At 40.1% G+C, this 25,413-nt stretch overlaps 4 protein-coding genes across 4 annotated transcripts; all 4 read left to right on the top strand.

The window, feature by feature from the left end:
* Positions 1-204: 204 nt before the first annotated feature.
* On the top strand, positions 205-2,374 carry LOC126793814 (pentatricopeptide repeat-containing protein At3g16610-like). The gene is given in 2 exon segments (XM_050520444.1): positions 205-795; positions 797-2,374. Coding segments are annotated over 2 exon segments (2,169 nt in total).
* A 3,826-nt stretch (positions 2,375-6,200) lies between these two features.
* Positions 6,201-12,401, top strand: LOC126796259 (protein argonaute 1-like). The gene is made up of 22 exons (XM_050523042.1): positions 6,201-6,359; positions 6,559-7,188; positions 7,274-7,482; positions 7,577-7,732; positions 7,830-7,963; positions 8,077-8,186; positions 8,504-8,610; positions 8,790-8,928; positions 8,996-9,112; positions 9,271-9,378; positions 9,512-9,583; positions 9,853-9,975; positions 10,065-10,230; positions 10,340-10,602; positions 10,706-10,848; positions 10,955-11,017; positions 11,100-11,163; positions 11,239-11,374; positions 11,477-11,550; positions 11,633-11,727; positions 11,830-11,861; positions 11,974-12,401. The coding sequence occupies exons 2-22, from the start codon at positions 6,562-6,564 to the stop codon at positions 12,192-12,194; spliced, it is 3,159 nt and encodes a 1,052-aa protein (XP_050378999.1). The 5' UTR covers positions 6,201-6,359; positions 6,559-6,561; the 3' UTR covers positions 12,195-12,401.
* Positions 12,402-14,354: 1,953 nt separating this feature from the next.
* On the top strand, positions 14,355-20,761 carry LOC126796347 (protein argonaute 1-like). The gene is made up of 22 exons (XM_050523157.1): positions 14,355-14,522; positions 15,044-15,678; positions 15,769-15,977; positions 16,067-16,219; positions 16,307-16,440; positions 16,556-16,665; positions 16,810-16,916; positions 17,001-17,139; positions 17,214-17,330; positions 17,667-17,774; positions 17,859-17,930; positions 18,088-18,210; positions 18,300-18,459; positions 18,557-18,816; positions 18,895-19,037; positions 19,196-19,258; positions 19,335-19,398; positions 19,525-19,660; positions 19,760-19,833; positions 19,917-20,011; positions 20,101-20,132; positions 20,245-20,761. Exons 2-22 carry the CDS (start codon positions 15,052-15,054, stop codon positions 20,466-20,468), a joined length of 3,150 nt encoding a protein of 1,049 aa, XP_050379114.1. The 5' UTR covers positions 14,355-14,522; positions 15,044-15,051; the 3' UTR covers positions 20,469-20,761.
* Positions 20,762-21,116: 355 nt separating this feature from the next.
* On the top strand, positions 21,117-25,124 carry LOC126796460 (sucrose synthase 7-like). Its single transcript, XM_050523286.1, has 12 exons — positions 21,117-21,236; positions 21,325-21,457; positions 21,544-21,698; positions 21,806-22,120; positions 22,211-22,427; positions 22,537-22,806; positions 22,908-23,024; positions 23,195-23,361; positions 23,457-23,681; positions 23,778-24,344; positions 24,441-24,579; positions 24,674-25,124. The coding sequence occupies exons 1-12, from the start codon at positions 21,136-21,138 to the stop codon at positions 24,983-24,985; spliced, it is 2,718 nt and encodes a 905-aa protein (XP_050379243.1). The 5' UTR covers positions 21,117-21,135; the 3' UTR covers positions 24,986-25,124.
* Positions 25,125-25,413: the final 289 nt, after the last annotated feature.

Raw genomic sequence — 25,413 nt, 5'->3', positions numbered from 1 at the left:
GCGGGGAAGGAGATGTCATGGTGCGCTCGACGACTCACCCGTTGCCAACTTATTCACCAATTCACAACTTTACGCGCCACAAGTCTCCACTCCACCGATTTGTCTAATGTGCTGCATAATAATCGGACGGTGAATAGAGAGTGTTTTAAAATGCACTTGCGGTGTGTGGGGTATATGAACGATGGATTAGGGGCGGTGCACGCAATGCAGCGCTGCACCATAGAATTTTCTATCTTATTGAAGCCTGCATTCGATCTAAATCTCTCGCCGAAGCCAAGATATTCCACCTACATCCAGGGCAGGTCTCTTCTTCTCCGTAAACTAGCCCGTCTCTACTTATCCGGTAATAAACTCGAGGTTGCACGCCGAGTGTTCGACGAAATTCCCCACCCGAATGTCATACTCTGCAACCTCTTCATACGAGCATATGCATGGAACGGACCCTTTGAACGAGCCATTGAGCTCTACTATGCCATCCTCCAATTGGGTGTTGAGCCAACCAACTACACATTTCCTTTTGTTCTCAAGGCATGCTCCGCTTTGCAATCACTACAAGTTGGTAGAGATATTCATCAACATGCTAAACGACTCGGCCTCCACTCTGACGTCTATGTTTCCACTGCTCTGATTGATTTGTATGCAAAATGTGGAGACGTGGTAGCTGCACAGTCTGTGTTTGATGCTATGTTGTATAAGGATGTTGTGGCGTGGAATGCCATGCTTGCCGGATTTTCGCTCCATGGACTGTATGATGGCACTGTCAGGTTGCTTGTTGGAATGCAGAGAGTTGGAATGCTTGCCGAATGCTTCTACCATTGTTGCAGTTCTCCCCACAGTTGCGCAGGCTGGTGTGTTGAGCCAAGGGAAGGCAATACATGGTTACTCCCTAACGAGAAGGTTTTGTGATGATGTGGTACTTGGTACTGCCGTCCTGGATATGTATGCTAAATGCCAGTGCATAGTTTACGCGAGGAGAATCTTTGATGCAATGAGTGTCAGGAATGAGGTTTGTTGGAGTGCAATGATAGGTGCATATGTTGGCTGTGATTGCATGAGGGAGGCAATGTCATTGGTTTATGAAATGGTGGTGAAAGATATAAGCAAACTGACACGAGTTACACTAGGGACCGTTCTCCGAGCTTGCACAAAGCTGATTGATCTGAGTAGAGGGAGACGAGTCCACTGTTATGCTATTAAAGCCGGTTTTGATTTAAATACAATGGTGGGTAACACCATCCTTTCTATGTATGCAAAGTGTGGGATTATAGATGATGCATTCAGGTTCTTTGATCTAATGGATCCAAAAGATACGGTTTCTATTGGTGCTATCATCTCGGGCTACGTGCAGAATGGTTATGCTAAGGAAGCTTTGCTTATATTCCACCAGATGCAGTTGTCTGGGATTGATCCAGATTTGGCAACCATGGCAGGTGTTCTGCCGGCTTGTTCACATTTGGCTGCTCTGCAACATGGGGCCTGTGGCCATGGTTACTCAATTGTTCGTGGCTTTGTTACTGACACCTCAATCTGTAATGCCTTGATAGATATGTACTCGAAATGTGGGAAGATCCATATTGGCAGGCAAGTATTCGACAAAATGCTAAAGCGGGACACTGTCTCATGGAATTCAATGATAGTTGGTTATGGGATTCATGGCCTTGGGATGGAAGCAATTTCGCAGTTCCACAATATGCAGGAAGCTGGAATGAAACCTGATGATGTGACTTTCATCGGCCTCTTATCTGCTTGCAGCCATTTGGGGCTTGTCACCGAAGGAAAACACTGGTTTAGTGCTATGACTCTAGATTTCAGCATAATACCAAGGATGGAACACTACATATGCATGGTTGATCTTCTTGCCCGAACTGGACTGGTGGCAGAGGCACACAATTTTATTCAAGACATGCCATTTGAGGCTGATGTCCGAGTATGGAGTGCACTGCTTGCTGCATGTAGGGTTCACAATAATATCGAACTTGGTGAAAAAGTGTCTAGGAAAGTTCAAGGGCTAGGATCTGAAGGTACTGGAAATCTGGTCATCTTATCTAATATGTACAGTTCTGTTGGCAGATGGGATGATGCAGCGCATGTCAGAATTAAACAGAAGGATCAAGGCCTTAAGAAAAGTCCAGGATGTAGTTGGGTTGAGATTAATGGGGTGATTCATGGATTTCTTGGTGGAGATCAGTCCCATCCTGAAGCGGCTGAGATACATGAAAAATTGGAGGAACTACTAGTAGACATGAAAGGAATGGGATATTGTGCAGAAAAGAGTTTTGTTCTCCAAGATGTTGAGGAAGAGGAGAAAGAAGGGATCCTCCTTTATCATAGTGAGAAATTGGCCATTGCTTATGGTATTCTGTTGAAAATATAAATCTCACATTGGGAATTGGAACCTAGCTTGTGGGTTTATAAGGGTTTGAGCCACTCCATCCATTGCCAATTGGTTTTGGATGTGAACTCCAGATCACTTTATCATGATATCAGAGCGGGTTACCCACGTCCACGTGTGAAGCTCAAATGGCCACACGGACTCCACGTCACTCTAAATGTTGTCCACGTGTATGGCTTGAAAATTCGCCACACGTGCGGGGGCGTGTTGAGAATATAAATCCCACATTGGGAATTGGAACCTAGCCTGTGGGTTTATAAGGATTTGGGCCACTCCATCCATTGCCAATTGGTTTTGGATGTGAACTCCGGATCACTTTATCATATTCTTCATCTGAGGCCAGGGAAAACCATTTTTATTACAAAGAATCTGCGGGTATGTGGTGATTGCCTGCTATAAAGTTCATCTCTCTTGTTACAAAGAGAGAGATAAGCGTAAGAGATGTGAGTCGGTTTCATCATTTCAGTGAGGGAAATTGCAGTTGTGCAGATTTTTGGTGAAGAAGAGACTGCATTGGTATATTTAATGCCTTCCCTGCCTCTTCGACAATGTAATATAAGCTAAAGCAGGTTGTTTACTGTTTAGAGTTTAACTATTTATTGAACACTTCTATCACATTGTACGAGTTCTACTTGTTGCAGATTATGTTCCTAAATAGGATTACGTTATACTGCATCACTTGCCTTCTCTCTTCAGCTAAGAAATATACTTTTTCAATAACAGCATTAGCATGTAGTATATTGGGACGTGACACCTGAATGCTGAATTCATTCCCTTTGATTTTGCAGACACTTCTCTTAAACTTGTTGCATAAGGTAGCGATCATCATTTGATCTCATTTGGCTTACATGTTAGTACGTTGCAGTAAAAAAATTAGGAAGATTTAACGGGAAGGAACTCAAGGTTTTCGGATTTGACTGGGGACTTGATGATCCATTATGAGCAAGCAGAAGTTTTCCAAGTCCACTGGATACATAAATGTGTAGGTGAGTGCTTGATACTGTTCTATAAATCATATCGTATCATGATGGATTTAGACTTGAGAGGGAAACGAATGGGTTGCCATAAATCCATAATATATCATAAAAATTTGACAAAGAATGAAAATCCAATGAGCTTCCGAATACATGATTGATATGTTGCATATTACTGTAAAGTAGTACTGATCTTTATCTTGTCCATTTTGTGTGCTTGCTGACCTGGGTTTCAAATGAGAGATCCTTCTATTTGCTGAGAGATTCAATTCCTTGGTAGAAAAACCAATCATGTCAATATAATAATACATATTGTGGAATGCTACTGAACTAGACATTATTCTTGTATGTGGTTGGTCGCTTTGATATGCCTTCATCGCGTGTACCTTTCCTTTGATCTCCATAGAAAATAATCTCAGACATTAGGAGCTTAATAAATTAGAGTGACATAAGTAGATTAGTAATGTACAAATATACTTCTAGTCTGTGCTGTACTGTAAGCCAAACAGATCGTGATCTTTGCCTCCCCAGTGAGAGCTCTGTAACTGTGAGGATTCAAGTCACGTAATACTCACTTTCTTAATCTTGCATGATTAGTTTACTGCAATTATAATTTATATTTTTGTAGCAGTTTCACTCACATAGGAAGAGCCATCTCACATGCACAATAGTAGGATAATTGCTTTTGTAATATAGAAGGAATTATGCACAACTTTTTAAGTCTTTAATTAGATCACACAACCACCTCAATAGAATACTTCATTTCATCATTGTTGTATTTTTCTTCTTATCTATGATGGTGACTTGGATTAATAGTGGAATAATGTGAATGAAAACAAATATTAGTTCATAATTGAAAGAGGAAAATGGCGATAATTGCTAATCAAATTTGGTGGCAAATGTTACATGTCGATGATTACTAATAAAATCGGACCGTGCCTATTAAAAGTTTACGAAGATAGCAGATATAGTGATCACCCACTTCTCCATCCACCATGTGACATATAGATATGGACAGAGACTTGCATACACATGTATGACAGAACATAGCCATTATGATATCAAAAGAATTATACCACCAAAACTAGTAACTAAGAAAGACCTCAAGAAGGTGAAAATCATAGAGGATGATAATCTAACGCCCTGTACTACACTGTAAATTGAGCGGACGATGTATAGACATTCTGGTAGTAGGAGTTCTTAGTTCGAACCTCAATTTATAAAAAATAACCATTGGAAGGGATCACACTTGAATTACTCTTGGCCCTAAAATGATTTCTCACTCAACCATCATTATGAGTTATAGAGAATAATGTGTTTGAATACATAAATGAAACCAAGATCAACCCGTGTGAAGATAATAGAGGAGGATGAATCTTCAAACAACCTCAACCGTCTTGACCTAGAGAAAGTAGGTATCAACAGGGTGGCATAATACTTGCGCTAGTTATATGCATCTACAAATTCTTTCTTAATTATTTTGCCAAATTTCAAACATAGTCTAATCTCTATTGTTAGTCAGGTATGATCACAGTTTAAAATATCGGTGTCAACAAATATATCGTACTTTTGAAAAAATATTAGAGAAAAAATATTATTTCCGTTATGAAATTTTATTTATCATTATTGAATTACATACAAACACTATAAATACAATTATTAATTTCATCTAGTATCAGAAATAGATTTTAGGTGTTTGAAAACAAACACGTTGGTCCCCAATAGTGCTGGAGGATGACACTCCTTATCTATATTTACTTTGAGGGGATTAGTGGGCTGGTACTCTTTCGATATCTCCCTAGGAGAATACTTGCAATTGAAATTACTTGAAACCTCACTATATATCCTATGAGAGAAATCAAGAGACTACTATGTAACCCTTTATTTTGAACTCTCTCAAGGAGAACACTCGTCAGTTGTCACTGATATAGCTCGACTCTTAAAAGTTAAGAGTTAAGACATTTACTATTTATTCAGATATTTTTTTACAAAAAATTGAAAATCAGTCGACTAATAAACTATTATTTTAGTCTTCTTTATGATATTACTTGAGGTAATTAATTATTCAAAAACTCCTCTCATAGACATCCCAAAGTCGAAATAAATTTTTAAAGTGAGATTTTTCTCTAAAATATCAAAGATATATCGTAAATATAAGAGATATTTTACGTTATTAAAAAAATATCATAAATACGGGAGAAAATAAAATACTTACTCTTAAAATATATCAGTAATTTTAAAAAGAAAAATATCGGGAATATTTAAACATTGAGTGTAATAGACGTGACATTGTGACATGAGGAGCGTACTTATCGAACATGGAGCAGCTCCTTGATCTTAGGTAGGTCAGGGCGGCGATCGGCCAAGACACGCGCATTTCTGATGTAAAAAGCATGGCGCTAGCTGGGGCAAGGCTGTGGATAGAAATAGAAATGAAAATGATGGAGGCTTTCTCCATTAAATACCAAACCAAGACATGGAAGCTTTGTTGTGATGCAATAATTAGTTATTGGTTAATTAGGCACATAGAGAGAGAGAGAGAGAGAGAGAGAGAGAGAGAGAGAGAGAGAGAGAGGCTTGTCAGTTTCAGAGACGTACCCGACCAGTCACCCATTGTTGATTGTGCTTGCGGGTATCACTAAGCTTCAAAAAAAGAATTACTAACCAAAAACACATAAGCTTCAAAAAAAGAATTACTAACCAAAAACACATAAGCTTCAAAAAGAAAAGAAAAATAAAGATACCGTTATATTTATTTAAGTAAATAATAATTTTTAGTACATCGGTTGGTTGGTTGTTCATATCCACTCTCTCTTTCTTTCCTTCTTTGGTACTAGTGTACTACATTGTTGTTATTGGTACTAGATTGCTGCATCACCCACCATTGCAACCCATTTCTCTCTCTCTGCTCACTTAACCCAAAACCCAGAAAGTAAGCAAAACCTATAGCTCAGATCAGCTGCTTTAATTCCGTGTCTCTTATCTTTGCGCTGGTAAGCACCACTACTACTACCTTGAAGCTCTTCCTTTTTCTTATTCTAACCGCTTCCTTGGATCAGTATACTAGTTGGTTGGTTGGTTGGTTGTTGAGTTTAGAATTTGTTTGTTTGTTTGATTGATTGATTTAGTGAGTGAGCTGCTAATTAAGAGGAAACTGTAATTGAATGAGATTTGGTTTGATCTGTGTGGCAGATCATGGTGAGAAAGAAGCGAGGAGGTCAACTCCCTGGCGGTGGTGGCGGAGGAGGAGCTGAAACCTATGAATCTCACGAGGTCGGCGAGCAGGCTTACCAACATCACACCCCCCAAGATGCAAGAGCGGCAGGAGGTTACCAGCACCACCAAGGAGGAGGAGGAGGCTACGGCGGTGGCCGTGGCGGCCGTTGGAATGGGAATGGGAATGGCAATGGCAATGGAAACGGAAACGGAAACGGAAACGGCTATCACCAGCAGCAGCATGGTAACTCCTCTGGTGGCAGCAGGGGTAGGGGACAGGGAGGAGGTGGTAGTGGTCGTGGTCGCCGGGAAGGACCTTCTTCCGGTGGCTATGACCTGGCCAAGACATCACTTTCTGACCTGCACCAAGCGACCCCTGCTGCTGCTGCTCATGTGGCTGGTGGGGTCAACCTTCAGCCTTCACCTCCAGAATTGGTTTCTGTTGAGCAACCTCTTCCGGTGCAGGCAGTCCAACCCATTCCCACCTCTAGTAAGTCTGTCAGGTTCCCTCTCCGCCCCGGCAGAGGCACCGTCGGCACTCGATGCATGGTCAAGGCCAATCACTTCTTTGCCGAGTTACCTGACAAAGATCTCCACCAGTATGATGTGAGTTATAGCGCTTCCTCTTGTTTTCACATATTAGTTTCCGATGTGTGTTTGTAATGGTCTCTTTTGATGTTCTATTTATTAGGTTACTATTACACCTGACATTGCATCAAGGAGGTTGAATCGTGCCGTGATCATGCGCCTGGTGGATTTATACAGGAAATCCCAGCTTGGAAATCGGCTCCCTGCTTATGATGGACGCAAGAGTTTGTATACTGCTGGGCCGCTTCCTTTCTCTTCCAGTGAGTTCCAGATCATGCTTGTTGACGAGGATGATGGATCAGGGAGCCAAAGGTGGATATTCATTGTTATAAACTTCTTAGTTCTTACATTGCTTTTTGGATGCAGTGTCCTCACCCAAATCATTATTTTTCTCTTCTCTCTGCAGGAAGGAAAAGGAGAGAGAATTTAAAGTGGTGATCAAGTTTGCTGCACGTGCAGACCTGCACCATCTAGAACTCTTTTTGATGGGGAGGCAAGCTGAGGCTCCTCAGGAAGCCCTTCAGGTTCTCGACATTGTTCTGCGTGAATTACCTACAGCTAGGTATAGAAACTTGATCATTATTTGATGTTCAATAGGTTCGTAATTGCACATTAGTTTGATATGGTCTAGTGCTAATGTAAATATCTACTGTTTGCAGCTACTTTCCTGTGGCACGCTCGTTTTATTCCCCTGAGCTGGGGAGAAGGCAGTCACTTGGTGAGGGTTTGGAAAGTTGGCGTGGATTCTATCAGAGCATTCGTCCCACACAGATGGGGCTGTCTCTAAATATTGGTACCTTATTTCTCAAAATTGGTGAATTAACATTTAATTGCAACAATCATGACTGTTGCACAAATGATGCATTACAGTTTTGTTTGCTGCTTTAACATTGTAAATGGGCCCAGATATGTCATCTACTGCTTTCATCGAGCCCCTTCCAGTCATTGAATTTGTCAATCGGCTGCTCGATCGTGACATTTCATCTAGACCATTGTCAGATGCTGATCGCGTGAAGGTTAGATTGTGTTCATGGTCTTGTTTGTTTCAATGTTGCGGATGACTTATGTCAATGAATCTAATCAGAATGCTATTGTGTCACTTGCTGCTTATGTTGTGTTCATTCAACTTTTATTCTTTGTTATAAAATGGAACCATTGATTAATTTAATTTTAGGATGACATGTATATTAATGAATATGTACAAAGGCTAACGAACTATGAGGTATATGTGGTGTTACTTTTCTAATGATATGACATTTTTGTATGTAGAATTGGATTTTACCTCCATTCATTCAGATACCAATATCACAACTTCTTGTTTATGGATGAACAGATTAAGAAAGCTCTACGAGGAATCAAAGTTGAAGTTACACACCGTGGACATATGCGCAGAAAATACCGCATAACCGGATTGACGTCACAACCAACAAGAGAGCTGAGGTGAGTTTTGTCATCTTATATTGTTTGCTTTCTGCATTTCAATTGAAAAGAAACAAGACAGTACCTAAAGGGCCCCAGTTCTAACCAAATTGGTGGAGGGAGATGTGTCGTTGAGTTTTCCATTCCAAATGGAGATGAATTCAAAATTTGTTTCACTGACACTATTCCTTGATTGCCAGTTTTCCCCTTGATGAGAGAGGTACCGTCAAATATGTGGTTGACTACTTCCATGAAACATATGGATTCATATTAAAGCATACCCAGTTGCCATGTCTGCAAGTGGGAAATCAGCAAAGATCAAATTATTTGCCCATGGAGGTAAATAAATGATAGTATTTTCATCGTTATAAGCTCGCAAGCATGTTAATAGAATTCATTGTTGCAGGTGTGTAAAATTGTTGAAGGCCAGAGGTATTCCAGGAGGTTGAATGAGAGACAGATTACTGCTTTATTGAAGGTGACTTGCCAGCGTCCTCATGAGAGGGAACGTGATATTATCCAGGTTTGGAATTTTGAAAGTTGTATTTTACATTTTGTTATGCTTGATGTATGGTTCAGAAATTCTTCTTTTCTTTTAATTGACAATATATGGTTTTCATCGACTCACTTGTGAATTAATACTTGCTTGATATCTGTTCGTTGAAAATTTGTACTCTGCAGACAGTTCGTCAAAACGCTTACCATAAAGATCCGTATGCTCAGGAGTTTGGCATTAAGATCAGTGAGAATCTTACTGTGCTTGAGGCTCGTATCCTTCCTGCACCTAGGGTAAGATTACTAAGATATCTGTACGTCTGTAATATTCTGCTATCTTATTGTTTTCAAACTTTGGTACCAATACCGTCAAGGTTCACTTTACTATATATAACTATTAACTAAGAATCAAGTTTTGTGTATGCAGCTTAAATATCATGATACAGGTAGAGAAAAGGATTGCCTGCCCCGAGTTGGACAGTGGAATATGATGAATAAGGTCAACCTTATGCATTAGTTTGTGGTTCCCTTTTACTGTACACCTTTGATACTATGAATCTATGATAACAGATGTACCTGGTATTTTTTTTGTATAAATAAGTCAGCAATTTTGGCAACAAATGAAAGTGAGGAATGGAGTGGAAAGTGAAAGGTCATGCCATAGATTATAGGGCGATCGATTTGAACATCAAGTTATAGAACTTTGCTAATAGCCAATATTAGTTTCATTTAGAATATTGTTGACAGTTCATCATTCTAATGTTACAGAAAATGGTCAATGGTGGCACAGTCAACAATTGGATGTGCATAAATTTTTCCAGGAGTGTGCAAGATGCTGTTGCCCATCGGTTTTGTAGTGAACTAGCTCAGATGTGCAATGTTTCTGGCATGGTATGAGGCCTCTGATGCTCTTAGTCTTATATTCATCTACTCTCTTCCATCTCTGAGATTCATCATATAGATATTGGTTTTTCTTCTAGGCATTTAATCCAGAACCAGTACTTCCACCTGTCACTGTTCACCCCGGTCATGTTGAGAGGGTCCTAAAGTCTCGTTATCATGATGCAATGACCAAACTGCAGCCCCACGGCCAGGAGCTTGAGCTACTTGTTGCTATCTTGCCAGATAATAATGGATCTCTTTATGGTATGTACCTCAACTAAGTACTACCCAGTCCTCTTTCAAGTTATTCACTTATTATTATGTTATTTAACATTGGACCTTGGGCTTACATATATCATCATTTACCATCCAGGTGATTTGAAACGCATTTGTGAGACGGATCTTGGCCTTGTTTCCCAATGCTGTTTAACTAAGCATGTGTTTAAAACCAATAAGCAACAGTATCTGGCAAATGTCACGTTGAAGATCAACGTGAAGGTCGGGGGAAGGAATACAGTGCTTGTTGATGCTCTGTCCAGGCGAATTCCTTTAGTCAGTGATCGACCTACCATCATTTTTGGCGCTGATGTTACCCATCCTCATCCCGGAGAGGATTCAAGTCCGTCAATTGCAGCGGTGTGTTGTTAAACATACATACATGCTTTAGCTTGCATGTGATCTATTCTGTTTCCACCCAGGATAGGGTTTTTACTGTTTCAAAATTATTATTGAAATCCAGGTTGTGGCATCTCAAGATTGGCCTGAAGTTACAAAGTATGCTGGTTTGGTTTCCGCTCAAACCCATAGACAGGAACTCATCCAAGATCTGTACAAAACATGGCAGGATCCAGCAAAAGGGACAATGTCTGGTGGCATGATCAAGTGTGTAGTTTTTATTGGTCTGGATTTGTTTTATTGTGGTTATTTCTTCTTCTTATTCCTTAACTAAACTTATTTTTGGGTTATTTCTATTTGCTTGTGTATCCAGGGAACTGCTCATATCTTTCCGTAGATCAACTGGGCAAAAGCCTCAGCGGATCATATTCTACAGGTACCTTCTGATATTCTGCCCCGATTAGCCTTTTCTTTATTGCCATTTGTTTCTAACATTATTTTATGTGTATTCGTTTCAGGGATGGTGTTAGTGAAGGACAGTTTTATCAAGTTTTGCTATATGAACTTGATGCCATTCGTAAAGTAAGTCTACTAGGCTAAAATCAAATTCTTCTTCACTTCTTCACTTCTTCACTCATATATTTTACCTTAATTCAGGCATGTGCCTCCTTGGAGCCCGATTATCAGCCTCCGGTGACTTTTGTGGTGGTTCAAAAGCGCCATCATACTAGGTTGTTTGCCAATAACCATAATGACTCAAGATCAGTTGACAGAAGTGGGAATATATTACCTGGTATGGTATTCTGCCATATTTGTAACTTGTAATAATTTCAGAATCTTTTCGCGATAGAATTTCACGTTCATGATCTAAATCACTTGGCGATTGATATTACAGGAACAGTTGTAGACTCAAAAATCTGTCATCCAACTGAATTTGACTTCTACTTGTGTAGCCATGCGGGTATTCAGGTAGTGATTTGTTTGTTTTTTGTTTAAATACTTTGTAGAGCTGTGGGAGTGTTGTTATATCTGTAATCACTGTCAAAAACAGGGCACAAGTCGTCCAGCTCATTACCATGTGCTATGGGATGAAAACAACTTTTCAGCTGATGGATTGCAGACCCTCACAAATAATCTCTGCTATACGTAAGTTGGATGATACCTCATTTTCATGTTCCTTGTGAGGATGCCAAAATTTTGTTTGTGTTTTCTGGGATAATGATTTTGTTGAATCAATTACTTTTGCAGATATGCAAGGTGTACACGTTCTGTCTCTGTTGGTGAGCTTTCTCTCACACTCATTCATGCTCGATCTCATCCTGAGTTTGATTATATATGCATATTTCTATCGTAAATGTGAAAGCTGAACTTGGTTTATTGCTAATTTGACAGTTCCCCCTGCATACTATGCACATCTTGCTGCATTTCGAGCCCGTTTCTACATGGAACCACAGACCTCAGAAGGAGGTTCAGTGGCGAGTGGTGCTACTACGAATGGACGTGGTGGAGGGGGCACAGTTGGACGTAGGACACCGATTGCTGCAAATTCTGCTGCTGTTAAGCCTTTACCTGCTCTCAAGGATAATGTCAAGAAGGTCATGTTCTACTGTTAGCCAGACCTTGTTCTGCAAATAAATAAACTAGTCGCCATCATGGAACTTTGAATGTGGCGGATGTAGTAAACTAGTAGCTAAACCAGTGGTGTTGGTAATGTATGTGTGTATTGCTGTTACTTTGAGATTGTAAGAATCCACTCGAATCACGTGGACTTGGGGATATGACGTTTCCTTTTGTGCTACAAATAAATCTTTGAATTGTCACGGTCCTTGTGAATTCTGATTACCACCATGTGTTTCGAGTCCTCTACCCACTGCGACTGCGTTGCCCTAATCATGGTTTTGGCAACCACAACTGTCTCGGCCGGTGAAATTCCAGTGGACGTACATCAGCCGCCGTTGGATCAATTCAATTCAGTACGCGACGATCATTCCAGTGAAGTGTCTGGAATGTGTTAAATGCGGTTAAAATAGTTGACGGAGTAATAAATCCGCTGGTTAAAAGTTAAATGTTGAACATGAGTTGTTGTTGTTATCGGGACTTGGAGGGAGTTGGAGGTAAAAAGCAAGACGTGGTGGTAGATGCATCATTTCATTGCTGCCTCAAAGAAAGTGGGGATATTTTGGTCATTATAGCGAGCGACGTCCATTACCGTAGCCGTACTGGCAGTAGTCACGAAAAAGAGGATGGCTGGTGGCTTGATGGCCAGGTGGCGCCGTCTGATTGTATGGCTTTTTGGTAGTGAGATGAGTGAGTGGACCGGACCGGTCCCGCTACTTCGACCGGACTCCCTCTTTTGCTATTTTGGGTTCTTTGGTATTCTTAATTTTTTTTTTTGCCCTTTTGATTCAGCAATGAGTTAGCAGTGCTAGTTTGGTATTGCTGTGATTTTTCAAAGAAGCTGCTGATGTGAATTAAAACAGTTGGTAAGTATTTATTTTTAAAACCTGTTGTCTTGTTATATAGTATTATTTTTCTGTGTTTTCAATGACATCATGAAGCCGTTTTTAAAAATTGATGCTGATTTATTATTTTGAAAAAAAATTTGTTTTATTTTATTTGTTAAATACTATAGAATTTAAACTAAATGTAGAAATTAACTTAAAAAATAAAAATAAAGATATATTAAATTAGGCTTTAACTTGAACATCTGAGAATGAATTGATGATTAAATTTCTATGCTATGGTCATTCTATCATCTTCTTTGTTAGGATTATATTTGTTGGTTCATTTACATTTTGTGCATCTATTAGCTCATTTGTGGCATTCTCTTATCATCAAAGTTGTTGTGTACTGTGTAGATTGTCAATAATTACACCACCTAATTACCATGATAATCCAACGATTTTCATTGCAGTGAATATCTTTGAGATTGAAATTTTGAATACACATAATAATCTCGAGTGGGAGGGAGAAAAATAAAAAATAAATTCACAAAAGAAGTTTGAAAACGAACATTTTATTCAAACGTCATAAACATCTTTACATTGAAGGGACCGGTGAGTTTACTTGGATATTTAAACACACGAAAAAACAACGTAACGTTCTATTTACAATCACGAAGCATCTTGAAAACAAAAAACTCATAGCGTTTGTTGTTGTAATTTTAAAAAAAACTTGGGAGGGGGAGCATAGTTTATATATTCACCAAGATCCACCACCATTGATATTTTAGTGAGCATCACAATTTCCACAATTGTTAAACTAAATCTCATTTAACTAGCTCAACATAAATAAATGCAATGTAAACCTAGCTATATCTGATTGAATTTTCTGTAAATCTTGTTGAAGTCACATTTCAATTATGAGGTCCAATACTTAACATCATCGGTACATTTAAGAATTTACATGTTGATCAGTTTCCATACAGGACACAAAATTGAAATATAAAGAAACTATAGAAACACAACACAGAGGAGATGAATCCAACTTTTTTGTTTTTGTTTTTCAGTTTAGGACGTTACCTAATGTTCAGGTATTCTTCACCAATACGACAGGTTTGCTATATATAATGGTTTGGTTGAAGGGGCAATGTTGGTATTAGTGCTCCTTAAAAGAGAGGGGGACCCCAGACAGTAGGGGCTAACACAGAGAGGGGAGCAGGGGTAGGACCGTAAAAATGAAAGGAAGAAGGGTAGAGTGGTGATTTTGAATAACCTAGTGGTGTGGTTGTATAAATTGGGAGAGCATGAGGAAGCGTTGATGGGGTCTTTCACCAACAGCAAAACACAGAGATAAAAAATAATAAGAATATTCAAGAGAGAGAGAGAATAAAGGTCTCCTTCTCTCTGAAAGCCCCAAAAGCAACCGCTGCCTGCGGTGTGGTTACTACTACTACTGCTGCTACTAGTACGCCACCACTCATCGCCTTTCTGCCTTTTACGGTAATTACCTTCAACCGCAGCCGTTCTAGGGTTTCGTACTCAATGCTATTTTGCTTTATCTTTTTCTGGTTGCGAATTTTGGTGTGGATCTGGCTGCGTAGCTCAGTGTCTGCCTCTATTTCGTTCGCGGAGATCTGCTTTGATTTTCCATCTGTTTGCTTCGGCGCCGAGGCTCTGTGTAGGTCGGCTTTAGATCGTTAGATCTCTTGCATTTTGCAATGCCGGGGAGCATCTCTGCCTTTTTTTGGCCCTCCATTTCTAGGGTTTGTAGTCGGTGCATCTTCTCGCTGAATTTGTGTTTTCGGTTTTGCACTCACGGCCTAGACCCCGGGAATTCTGGGGTTACTTTGTTTTATTTGAATACAGTTATAACTAGAATTGTGCATTCTCCTGCTAGATTACCTAGTCTGTTGGCTGCTTTTACAAATGTAATTTTCATGTTCGTTACTGCTGTGTGGAAATCGATTGTAAGTTTGCGAGTTCTACTGACTATTTGTTGAGGTTCGACATGTTTTGTCTAGAAACCACTATGGTGAGGAAGAGGAGAACTGAGCTTCCAGCTGGTGGAAGTGAAAGCTCCGAGTCTGGGTCCCAGCGACCGGCTGCTCCACCGCCACAGCAACAACAAGGAGGTGGGGGAAGGGGGTCTCCGCCTCAACAGCAAGGTGGAGGAGGTTACCCACAACAACAAGGTGGAAGAGGAACTGCTCCACAGGGAGGTCGTGCCGGTGGCCGAGGAGGCTATGGGACGCCACAACAGCAGTATGCCAGGGGAGGGCCTCCTCAGCAAGGAGGCCGAGGAGGGTACGGCGGTGGTCGTGGAGGACCTTCAGCCGGTGGCCCATCCAGACCACCTGTTTCCGAGCTGCACCAAGCAACCCCAGTTCCTTACCAAGCTGGAACCACCCCTCAGCCTGCTCATCAAGCAAGTTCATCATCTCAGCCACCTGAGCCTTCAGAAGTGGCAGAGCAGCTTCAGCAGGTTTCCATCCAGCAAGAAGAAACTCCTAGTCAGGCCATTCAACAAGTGCCAGTCTCTAGCAAGGGTGTGAGATTCCCTACTCGTCCTGGCAAGGGTAAGACCGGCACAAGGTGTACGGTTAAGGCAAACCATTTCTTTGCTGAATTGCCAGATAAGGATCTGCACCAGTATGATGTGAGCACTCCTGCCCTGCGTCTGTATTTTGATACTGACTTTGTCAGATTATGATACGAATGATGATATCCCTGTTTCATTATGTGTTAGGTGACTATTACACCAGAAGTCACATCACGGGGTGTAAACCGTGCTGTGATGTCTCAGCTAGTGAAACTCTACAAGGACTCCCATCTTTCAAGCCGCCTTCCTGCTTATGATGGGCGGAAGAGCCTGTATACTGCTGGACCTCTTCCCTTCCAGTCGAAGGAGTTCAAAATCACTCTTTTGGATGAGGAAGAGGGACAGGCTGGACAAGCGTATGTGTTAATTGCCTGTGGTTTGTCTTGCATCTGTATTTTCTCAGTCTACTTGCCATGTATCTAATGATGTGTTCTTCTTGATGCAGCCGGAGAGAGAGAGAGTTCAGAGTTGTGATCAAATTTGCTGCGCGTGCTGACCTACACCATTTAGGTCTCTTTTTGCAAGGGAGGATAGCTGATGCACCCCAGGAGGCCCTTCAAGTCCTGGACATTGTTCTGAGGGAGTTGCCTACTTCTAGGTACAAAATGTTTCGGCTGTCTGCTCATGGGAAAACATATCTATGAATGATTTGTGCACTACCTGATACTTTCTTGTTTGGTTGTAGGTACTGTCCTGTGGGGCGTTCATTTTACGATCCTGGCCTTGGGAGAAGACAACCACTCGGTGAGGGTTTGGAAAGCTGGCGTGGTTTCTACCAGAGTATTCGCCCAACTCAAATGGGCTTGTCGTTAAATATTGGTATGATCTGGCCTTGTAACTTGTATCAACCTATGTACCATGATAAATACATGTTATGTATTACTGGATTATTACTCCATGCCCTGATATGTATACTATTATGTTGAATGTCCAGATATGTCCTCAACAGCTTTTATTGAGCCATTGCCAGTTATTGAGTTTGTAACCCAGCTACTGAATCGTGATGTTCAAGCAAGGCCACTTTCTGATTCTGATCGTGTAAAGGTTAGATTCTTCCTTGTCTTGATTCTGGTAGTTCAGTAGTATCTTCGGCCTGTGAATGAGGGAGAAGTCTATCTCGCTATACATATTTTCATGCTATCAATTTTACATACTAGATGTAATGCCAACATTTTTGTTTCCAAACAGATTAAAAAGGCTCTACGCGGAGTGAAAGTCGAAGTTACACACCGAGGAAATATGCGCAGAAAGTACCGCATCTCTGGTTTAACGTCCCAAGCAACAAGAGAACTGACGTGAGTATAAATGTCTTATGGGTTTGAAGTTTTAAAATTTGAGGAAACATGATTTCATGACTTTGTCTTATTTTTTGTTTTCAGTTTTCCTGTTGATGAAAGAGGAACAATGAAATCTGTGGTTGAATACTTTCATGAAACCTATGGTTTTGCCATTCAACATCCATATTGGCCTTGTCTTCAAGTTGGAAATCAACAGCGACCAAACTATTTACCTATGGAGGTGAGTTGCTAATACTACTGTTACTTTTATATAATGCAATAACTTGGGTTCTAATATGAAGTACTTGCATTCAGGTCTGTAAAATTGTTGAGGGACAACGGTATTCTAAGAGACTGAATGAGAGACAGATAACTGCTTTACTCAAGGTGACCTGCCAGCGCCCTCAAGAAAGGGAGCGTGATATTATGCAGGTTAGTTAGCATTGATCTAGAAAACCTGAATGCCACAGCAGGTTCTTCTGTGTACTTTTTTTCTTCAAAATATGCATTATAAACTCAGTGATATGATTTGGTAACTACTATCCCGTTGTGTAATTTCCATTTAGAAAGTCTCAACTCATGTGACATTTTTGTTGCAACACTCGAGATTTCATTTGTCTGCACAAAATTCTAGATGCATGCACAATGCATGGTTATTGTTGTTTATGTTATAGGGATAAATGCATAAATAAAATGCATCGCTGTTGATTTATTATAGGTAGAAATGTGATATTTTAATTTCCCAATTTTTTTTTGTAAATATTGCAGACTGTACGTCATAATGCCTATGCTGATGATCCTTATGCAAAGGAATTTGGAATAAAAATTAGCGAGAATCTTGCTCAGGTTGAAGCTCGTATTCTTCCTCCACCATGGGTAAGATATAATTTGTAATTGCCAGTTTGTTTCTGCAGCTGTTGTGCTAGTATGTGTCTGTATTGATTCTTCTGTTTCTTTCAGCTTAAATACCATGATACTGGAAGGGAAAAGGACTGCCTGCCCCAAGTTGGACAGTGGAATATGATGAATAAGGTATTGGGATGCAGCAATGTCATATATATTATACAATTATACAATATGCTTGGATCCTTTACTTAACATCTTGTGATATTGCTGCAATGTCATATATATTATACAATTATACAATAGGCTTGGATCCTTTACTTAACATCTTGTGATATTGCTGCAGAAAATGGTAAACGGAGGAAAAGTAAGCAATTGGATCTGCATAAACTTTTCCCGCAGTGTACAAGACAGTGTAGCAAAAGGATTTTGTTATGAACTTGCTCAGATGTGTCACATTTCTGGCATGGTATGCAACCTATACTTTCGTTCTTTGTTCTTTACACTAGCTATTATTTTGTTACATTGGCGTCTGACCTAATTTATTATTTCAATCAGAATTTTAATCCTGAGCCGGTGCTTCCACCAGTCAGTGCTCGACCTGATCAGGTGGAGAAGGTCTTAAAAACTCGATATCATGATGCAATGACTAAGATTCCCGGCAAGGAGCTTGACCTTCTTGTTGTCATTTTGCCTGATAATAATGGCTCTCTTTATGGTATGTAATTAAAATCAAATTCTTATTGTAGTATTTTATTTTTGTTTGTTCACCATTGGAATTGTTTGACTCATGAATGCTATGATATTTTATCCAGGTGATTTAAAAAGGATCTGTGAGACAGATCTTGGCCTAGTATCCCAGTGCTGTTTAACTAAACATGTGTTTAGAATGAGTAAACAGTATTTGGCAAATGTTGCTTTGAAGATAAATGTGAAGGTTGGGGGACGAAACACAGTACTTGTTGATGCAATCTCGAGACGGATTCCCTTGGTCAGCGATCGTCCAACAATAATATTTGGTGCTGATGTGACCCATCCTCATCCAGGAGAGGATTCGAGCCCATCAATTGCAGCTGTATGGCTTATTAGCACAATGCATATTGTTCTTTGTTTTGCATTCAAATTGAGTGTTCTAACTAGTATTTGCGCTTAGGTTGTGGCTTCTCAAGACTGGCCTGAAATTACAAAGTATGCTGGTTTGGTTTGTGCTCAAGCCCATCGTCAGGAGCTCATCCAAGATTTGTTTAAACAGTGGCATGATCCAGTAAAAGGAACAATGTCTGGTGGAATGATAAAGTATGAGTCTCTCGTTCTCTCTCTCTCTCTCTCTCTCGTTTGTGCATTTAATTCTACTTAACTTTATGATGCTGTAATGTATGTAAGGGCATTTTGCTTTTCTATTATGCTACAAAATACGGGATTGACTGACATCTAGCTGTGCTTTAAAAATGTAGGGAACTGCTCATTTCATTTCGTAGAGCAACAGGACAGAAGCCTCAACGCATCATTTTCTACAGGTTTTTACTAGCTCCTTTGCTGTTATCTCGTCTTATGTACTTCTGTTTCTAATTGTGTGTGTATCTTTTCTTCTAGGGATGGTGTGAGCGAGGGCCAGTTCTACCAAGTTTTGCTGTATGAACTTGATGCAATTCGTAAGGTAACATTATTGTTTCTGTTGCACTTACGTTCATATACATACTTTCAGTTTGTTATATCAGTCACGTAATCTAAATTCATAATTGATTAACCAGTAGTTATTCCTATATGTTTGCATGTTATGTAGGCCTGTGCTTCTCTGGAGCCAAATTATCAGCCTCCTGTGACTTTTGTTGTTGTTCAAAAACGTCATCACACAAGGTTGTTTGCTGACAACCATCGTGATCGCAATGCAGTTGACAGGAGTGGAAACATATTACCAGGTAAAATAGTGTTTTTAAGTATCAAAATGTTTAATTAACGTAATAAATTCTAATTCAGATATCCTAGAAATTGATCTCTTACTATCTTTCTTTTATCAGGCACCGTGGTGGACTCCAAAATCTGTCACCCAACTGAGTTTGACTTCTACCTCTGCAGCCATGCAGGAATTCAGGCAAGAATCATTTCATTCTCTTATTTTTATGGCTTTTGCGAGTTGGATTGTTCACTAACCTATAAGCCAACATGCTATGACAGGGCACAAGCCGTCCGGCTCATTACCATGTGTTGTGGGATGAAAATAAGTTCACAGCAGATGCACTGCAGTCCCTCACAAATAATCTTTGTTATACGTAAGTTTGCTTAATTATCCCTATGCCCTAATCTATTCATCTAGTATCTGAAATGTAGTTCTAAATAATTGATGTTTGATATTCTGTAGATATGCAAGGTGTACTCGCTCAGTGTCAATTGGTAAGCTTTTGCTGTCTGATACTCATCTCTTGCCCTTTTCTAGTCATCTCATGACTGGGTTCACTTTTTGTCTTGTCTTTGGTCTCTTTACTGACTTGTTGCTTATTTCCAGTTCCTCCTGCATATTATGCCCATCTTGCTGCATTCCGAGCAAGATTTTATATGGAGCCTGAGACTTCAGATAGTGGTTCAATGTCAAGTGGTGCTCAGGGACGTGGAAGTGGCATGGGTGGTGTTGGTGCAGTACGGAGCACTCGAGCACCAGGTCCAAATGCTGCTGTGAGGCCTTTGCCTGCACTTAAGGAGAATGTGAAGAAGGTCATGTTTTACTGCTAGAGAGATGTCCCAAATTGTAGTTGAAGGTGAAAAGCTCTAGTGTCTTGTTAAATTGTTCCAATGCAGAAGCTTTGGTGCAATTAGTTGGTACATTTCATAAAATTTCTAAGTAGGCAGCTGGCATCCATTGTTGCGGTGCCAGTTTGGTTGATACTTAATACCCAGGGATTGCATGCTATTATTATATTGTCTGAACAACTAGTGGTGTTTTTGTGATCATGGGCCTGGTTAAACCTGAATGAATCTGGTGATGCGGTTATTGTAAAATGTTAGAATTGATGCAAACTGATGCTTGTTTGGTGTACTTTTGTTCTCTTTGAACGGTGAGAGTGCAAATTAGGACAAGAAATCGTGTGTGAGGCAAGGTTGTCTTACCGAAAGAGGCAAAGAGTGAAATGCAAGAGTTACCTTGAGATTCTTTCCCTCCACTTGTGAGGTAGTTGTAGGCTTGTAGCTACCAGGTTACCAGCGCAAAAGGCCAAATCATATGTGGGAAAGACGGGATGATACACATTCCTTTCTTCAGGGTAAAAGTGAGAAACAAGATTCTTTCTCCTCCCCTTGCAATTTGTGCGTGCCGTTGCCGTGTGTATATAAATTAGAGTTCTTTCCACCACATTAACATATCAACATCACAAACACATTCAAACTAGTTCCCATTGCTAAAATGGCTTCCATTCCGGCTTTGAAGCGTGCTGATTCGATTGCAGAAACTATGCCGGATGCTCTGAGACAGAGCCGTTATCACATGAAGAAATGTTTTGCCAGGTTGCTCCCAAGTTCCAACCCAAAAATTATTAGCTTTTACATATTAAAAGTTTCTTATTAACAAATTTGATTGGGGACGAATAAAAAGGTTTGTAGGGGATGGGAAGAGGTTGATGAAGCCCCAGCACATAATGGAGGAAGTTGAACAATCAATAGACGACGGGAATGAAAAAAGCAAGGTGTTACGGGGATTACTTGGTTACATTCTTAGTTCCACTCAGGTATGTACCAAGTTATACAGACACTAGCTATACCCGTAAAATGGGTACATATTATAGACACCGTCATTTTTTCTATACATATGCAGGAAGCAGCTGTTGTTCCGCCGTATGTTGCATTTTCTGTGAGACCGAATCCTGGTTTCTCAGAATTTGTTAAGGTGAATGCTGAAGATCTAGCAGTGGATGGAATTTCTGTCACTGAGTACTTAAAATTCAAAGAAATGATCTACGACGAGAACTGGTATACTTGTCTGATACTTTGATTTCAGAAATGAAACACACACACACACACACGCATATATATCATCGATCGTACATCCTGTTTGATTGGGCGGCACCTACATGCAGGGCAAATGATGAAAATGCTTTAGAAGTTGATTTTGGATCCATTGACTTCTCTTGTCCTCGCATGACTCTTCCTTCTTCTATTGGGAAAGGACTTAACTTCATCCTCAAGTTAATCTCCTCAAGGCTGAATGCCAACTCATCTGATTATGCCAAACCCCTTCTTGGCTACTTGTTAGCTCTCAATCACCACGGACAGAGTCTTATGATCAACGAAACTCTGGATTCGGTTGAAAAGCTTGAAACATCATTGATTCGAGCACAATCGTTTGTCTCGGCACTCCCAAAAGACACACCATTTCTTAATTTTGAGCAAAGGTACTCATCCATGCATGGTTCACTTTAATTTGTTTGTGATCCTTGTACTGCGGGTAGATATATTTTGGTTAATGCATTAATTTTAAACAGGTTAACGGATATGGGTTTTGAGAAAGGATGGGGGGATACAGCAGAAAGAGTTGGTGAGAGAATGAGGACATTGTCCGAAGTACTCCAGGCTCCAGATTGCGTCAAGTTGGAGTCCTTCTTTAGCAGCCTTCCCAATACATTCAACATTGTCATCTTCTCTCCTCACGGCTACTTTGGCCAGTCGGATGTTCTTGGATTGCCTGATACTGGCGGCCAGGTCTCGTTTACTCTACTGATTCTGCATTTCCTTTAAATGCATATGAAGGATTTTGACTGACTAGTACTAGTTCTTGTGGTGCAATTTCATGAATAAATGAAACGTACAGGTGGTTTATATACTTGATCAAGTGAGAGCCTTAGAGGAAGAGTTGCTACTGAGAATAAAGCAGCAAGGGCTTGCCGTGAAGCCTCAGATTCTTGTAGTGACGCGACTCATACCAGACTCTCGGGGCACTAAGTGCAATGTGGAATTGGAGGCTATCGTCAACACTAAGCACTCCCACATTCTCAGGGTTCCTTTCAGGACTGACAACGGCATTCTGCGCCATTGGGTGTCCCGTTTTGATATCTACCCTTATCTCGAGACTTTTGTCCAGGCATTGATCTTATTTTTAATCTATTATACAACTCCATCTACAGAGTTGAAACATTTGCAATTTCTTTCATGTACTGATTATGTTTGATCTCCCATTGCTAGGATGCAACTGCAAAGATTCTACAACACATGGACTGCAAACCAGACCTCATAATTGGGAACTACAGTGATGGAAATTTGGTGGCTTCTTTGATGGCTGCCAAGCTTGGAATAACACAGGTCTAATTCATATAATCAATCTTAGTAATTTTAAATCTTTTTTGTTGTTGTTGAGAATGTTATTAATTTTAAATCTTTTTTGTTGTTGTTGAGAATGTTATTAATTTTAAATCTGAAGTTGCCGAAAACTCTTGTATCAATTAACTCTAACCCTTCGACCACATATGCAGGGAACAATTGCTCACGCTCTAGAAAAAACCAAGTATGAAGACTCGGATGCCAAGTGGAAGGACTTTGATACAAAGTACCACTTTTCTTGTCAATTTACTGCTGACTTGATCTCTATGAACTCAACTGATTTTGTCATAACTAGCACATTTCAAGAAATAGCAGGAGGGTAAGGCTATCCTCTAGTTTTCCTTCTCAAATTGATCGAAAACTGCATTTCATACTCATTTTAGCTCTTTATACTAATGTGTTCTCCTGACTCAGTAAGGATCGACCAGGGCAGTATGAAAGCCACACTGCTTTTACAATGCCAGGACTGTGTCGAGTAGTCTCAGGCATTGATGTGTTTGATCCAAAGTTCAACATCGCTGCTCCCGGTGCTGATCAATCTGTCTACTTCCCCTACTCCGACAAACAGCAGCGCTTTACCAAATTTCATCCTTCCATTGAACAAATGGTCTACAATAAGGAGGAAAATGACGAGCATATGTAAAAACTCGATAGCTTGGTTTCACTCATATGACATGTTTGATACCCACTATACTCTTATATTGCACTAAAACATGCTTTATGCTTTTTGAACAGAGGATATTTGGCAGACAAAAAGAAACCAATCATCTTTTCAATGGCAAGATTGGATAAAGTGAAGAACCTCTCAGGACTAGTTGAGTGGTATGGAAAGAACAAGAGGCTGAGAAATTTGGTCAATCTTGTCATTGTAGGGGGATTCTTTGACCCATCCAAGTCCAAAGACAGAGAAGAAATTGCTGAAATTATCAAACTGCATGCCTTGGTTAAAGAATATCAACTCAATGGCCAGTTCAGATGGATAGCAGCTCAAACTGATCGATATCGCAACGGAGAACTGTACCGCTGCATTGCAGATACAAAGGGAGCTTTTGTGCAGCCTGCATTGTATGAAGCATTTGGTCTTACAGTGATTGAGGCAATGAACTGTGGTTTGCCCACATTTGCTACAAACCAAGGAGGCCCGGCTGAGATTATTGTCGATGGAGTTTCGGGATTCCATATTGATCCCAACAATGGTGAAGAGTCTAGCAACAAGATTGCTGATTTCTTTGACAGATGCAAGGCAGATGGTAAATATTGGAAGAAGATGTCTGCAGCAGGTCTGCAGCGTATATATGAATGGTACAGCAGTAGTATTAGAAAAATTATCTGACTGAAGGCTTGCCTTGCGCTTAAATCTTGATCATTAATGTTAGAAGCTGATGTCTATTTGTGCAGCTATACATGGAAAATATATGCAAACAAAGTGTTGAACATGGCATCCACGTATGGGTTTTGGAGGCAGTTGAGGAAGGAGCAGAAGCTAGCAAAACAAAGCTACATTCACATGTTTTACAGTCTCCTATTTAGGACTTTGGTAGGTTTATCAGTTTGTTATGGATATCAATTTCAAATCATTTTTTAATTACGCGAGTGACTGATGTAGCCAATGTTAATTTATCATCTTATAGGCAAGGTCTGTACCTGTCCCAAGTGATGGATTCGAACCAGTACCGATGCCTAAAATAATAGCTGCATCTGACCAAGGCCAACCTAAGTCAGTGACGACTGTATCCAAACCACCACAAGTCGCAGCTGTCCCACCAATGCCTCCACTCGCTAAGATCCCACAACCACCAAATGTCGAAGAATATATATCGAAGCAAGCACCTAGTTTCCCTCCTGTTCTAGGTCAAAACCGACGGACACAGATCATTATGACTTGCTGCTTCATCGTCCTTGCTGTTCTGTGCCTGGTTTATTTCAAGAACAGGAATATTTAGTATATGTAAGCTTTTGGACTTATAGACACATGGTCACAGCAACTTGTTGCTCTATGTACAGAACGAGTAATCGGACAACTAATGGTGTTTTAATATAATTCCTATTTCGTTGAGGAAACAATTAATCAAAAGGTATATCCTTATTACAATAGTACTAATGTGCTTATGTACATGTACAAGGAATTGTTCTTATTGCTAAAAGGTATAGGAATCCGTAATGGGATTAGCCTATATCAAGTAGTTCCTTGTCCCTGCTCTGGCTATCTTAACACCACTGAGACTCATAATCTCTGTCCATTAGAGACTCACTAAAGGATAGCTCAGAGGAAACAAACCAAGACATCACTTTCAGGTATATCATATAAAGAACATGAGCGGGGGAATTCATGACTCATATTTTTAATTAAAGACACTCAAACATTCTTTCA

Source organism: Argentina anserina, chromosome 5 (assembly GCF_933775445.1).
Source record: "Argentina anserina chromosome 5, drPotAnse1.1, whole genome shotgun sequence".
In the NCBI taxonomy this organism is placed as follows: Eukaryota; Viridiplantae; Streptophyta; class Magnoliopsida; order Rosales; family Rosaceae; genus Argentina; species Argentina anserina.
Note: the sequence above shows the minus strand (reverse complement) of the source record. Positions and strands in the feature narration are given on the sequence as shown.

Bases quoted from the DNA above. Each gene is read 5' to 3' on its own strand.
- LOC126796347 (XM_050523157.1), top strand. From the start codon at position 15,052: ATGGTGAGGAAGAGGAGAACTGAGCTTCCAGCTGGTGGAAGTGAAAGC. The intron at 15,978-16,066 runs GTATGTGTTAAT...TTCTTGATGCAG, and splicing joins GAGGGACAGGCTGGACAAGC to CCGGAGAGAGAGAGAGTTCA. The intron at 19,834-19,916 runs GCAAGAATCATT...ATGCTATGACAG, and splicing joins GCAGCCATGCAGGAATTCAG to GGCACAAGCCGTCCGGCTCA.
- LOC126796460 (XM_050523286.1), top strand. From the start codon at position 21,136: ATGGCTTCCATTCCGGCTTTGAAGCGTGCTGATTCGATTGCAGAAACT. The intron at 23,025-23,194 runs GTCTAATTCATA...CCACATATGCAG, and splicing joins CCAAGCTTGGAATAACACAG to GGAACAATTGCTCACGCTCT. The intron at 24,580-24,673 runs GTAGGTTTATCA...ATCATCTTATAG, and splicing joins GTCTCCTATTTAGGACTTTG to GCAAGGTCTGTACCTGTCCC.
- LOC126796259 (XM_050523042.1), top strand. From the start codon at position 6,562: ATGGTGAGAAAGAAGCGAGGAGGTCAACTCCCTGGCGGTGGTGGCGGA. The intron at 7,189-7,273 runs GTGAGTTATAGC...TCTATTTATTAG, and splicing joins AAGATCTCCACCAGTATGAT to GTTACTATTACACCTGACAT. The intron at 10,849-10,954 runs GTGTGTAGTTTT...TTGTGTATCCAG, and splicing joins ATGTCTGGTGGCATGATCAA to GGAACTGCTCATATCTTTCC.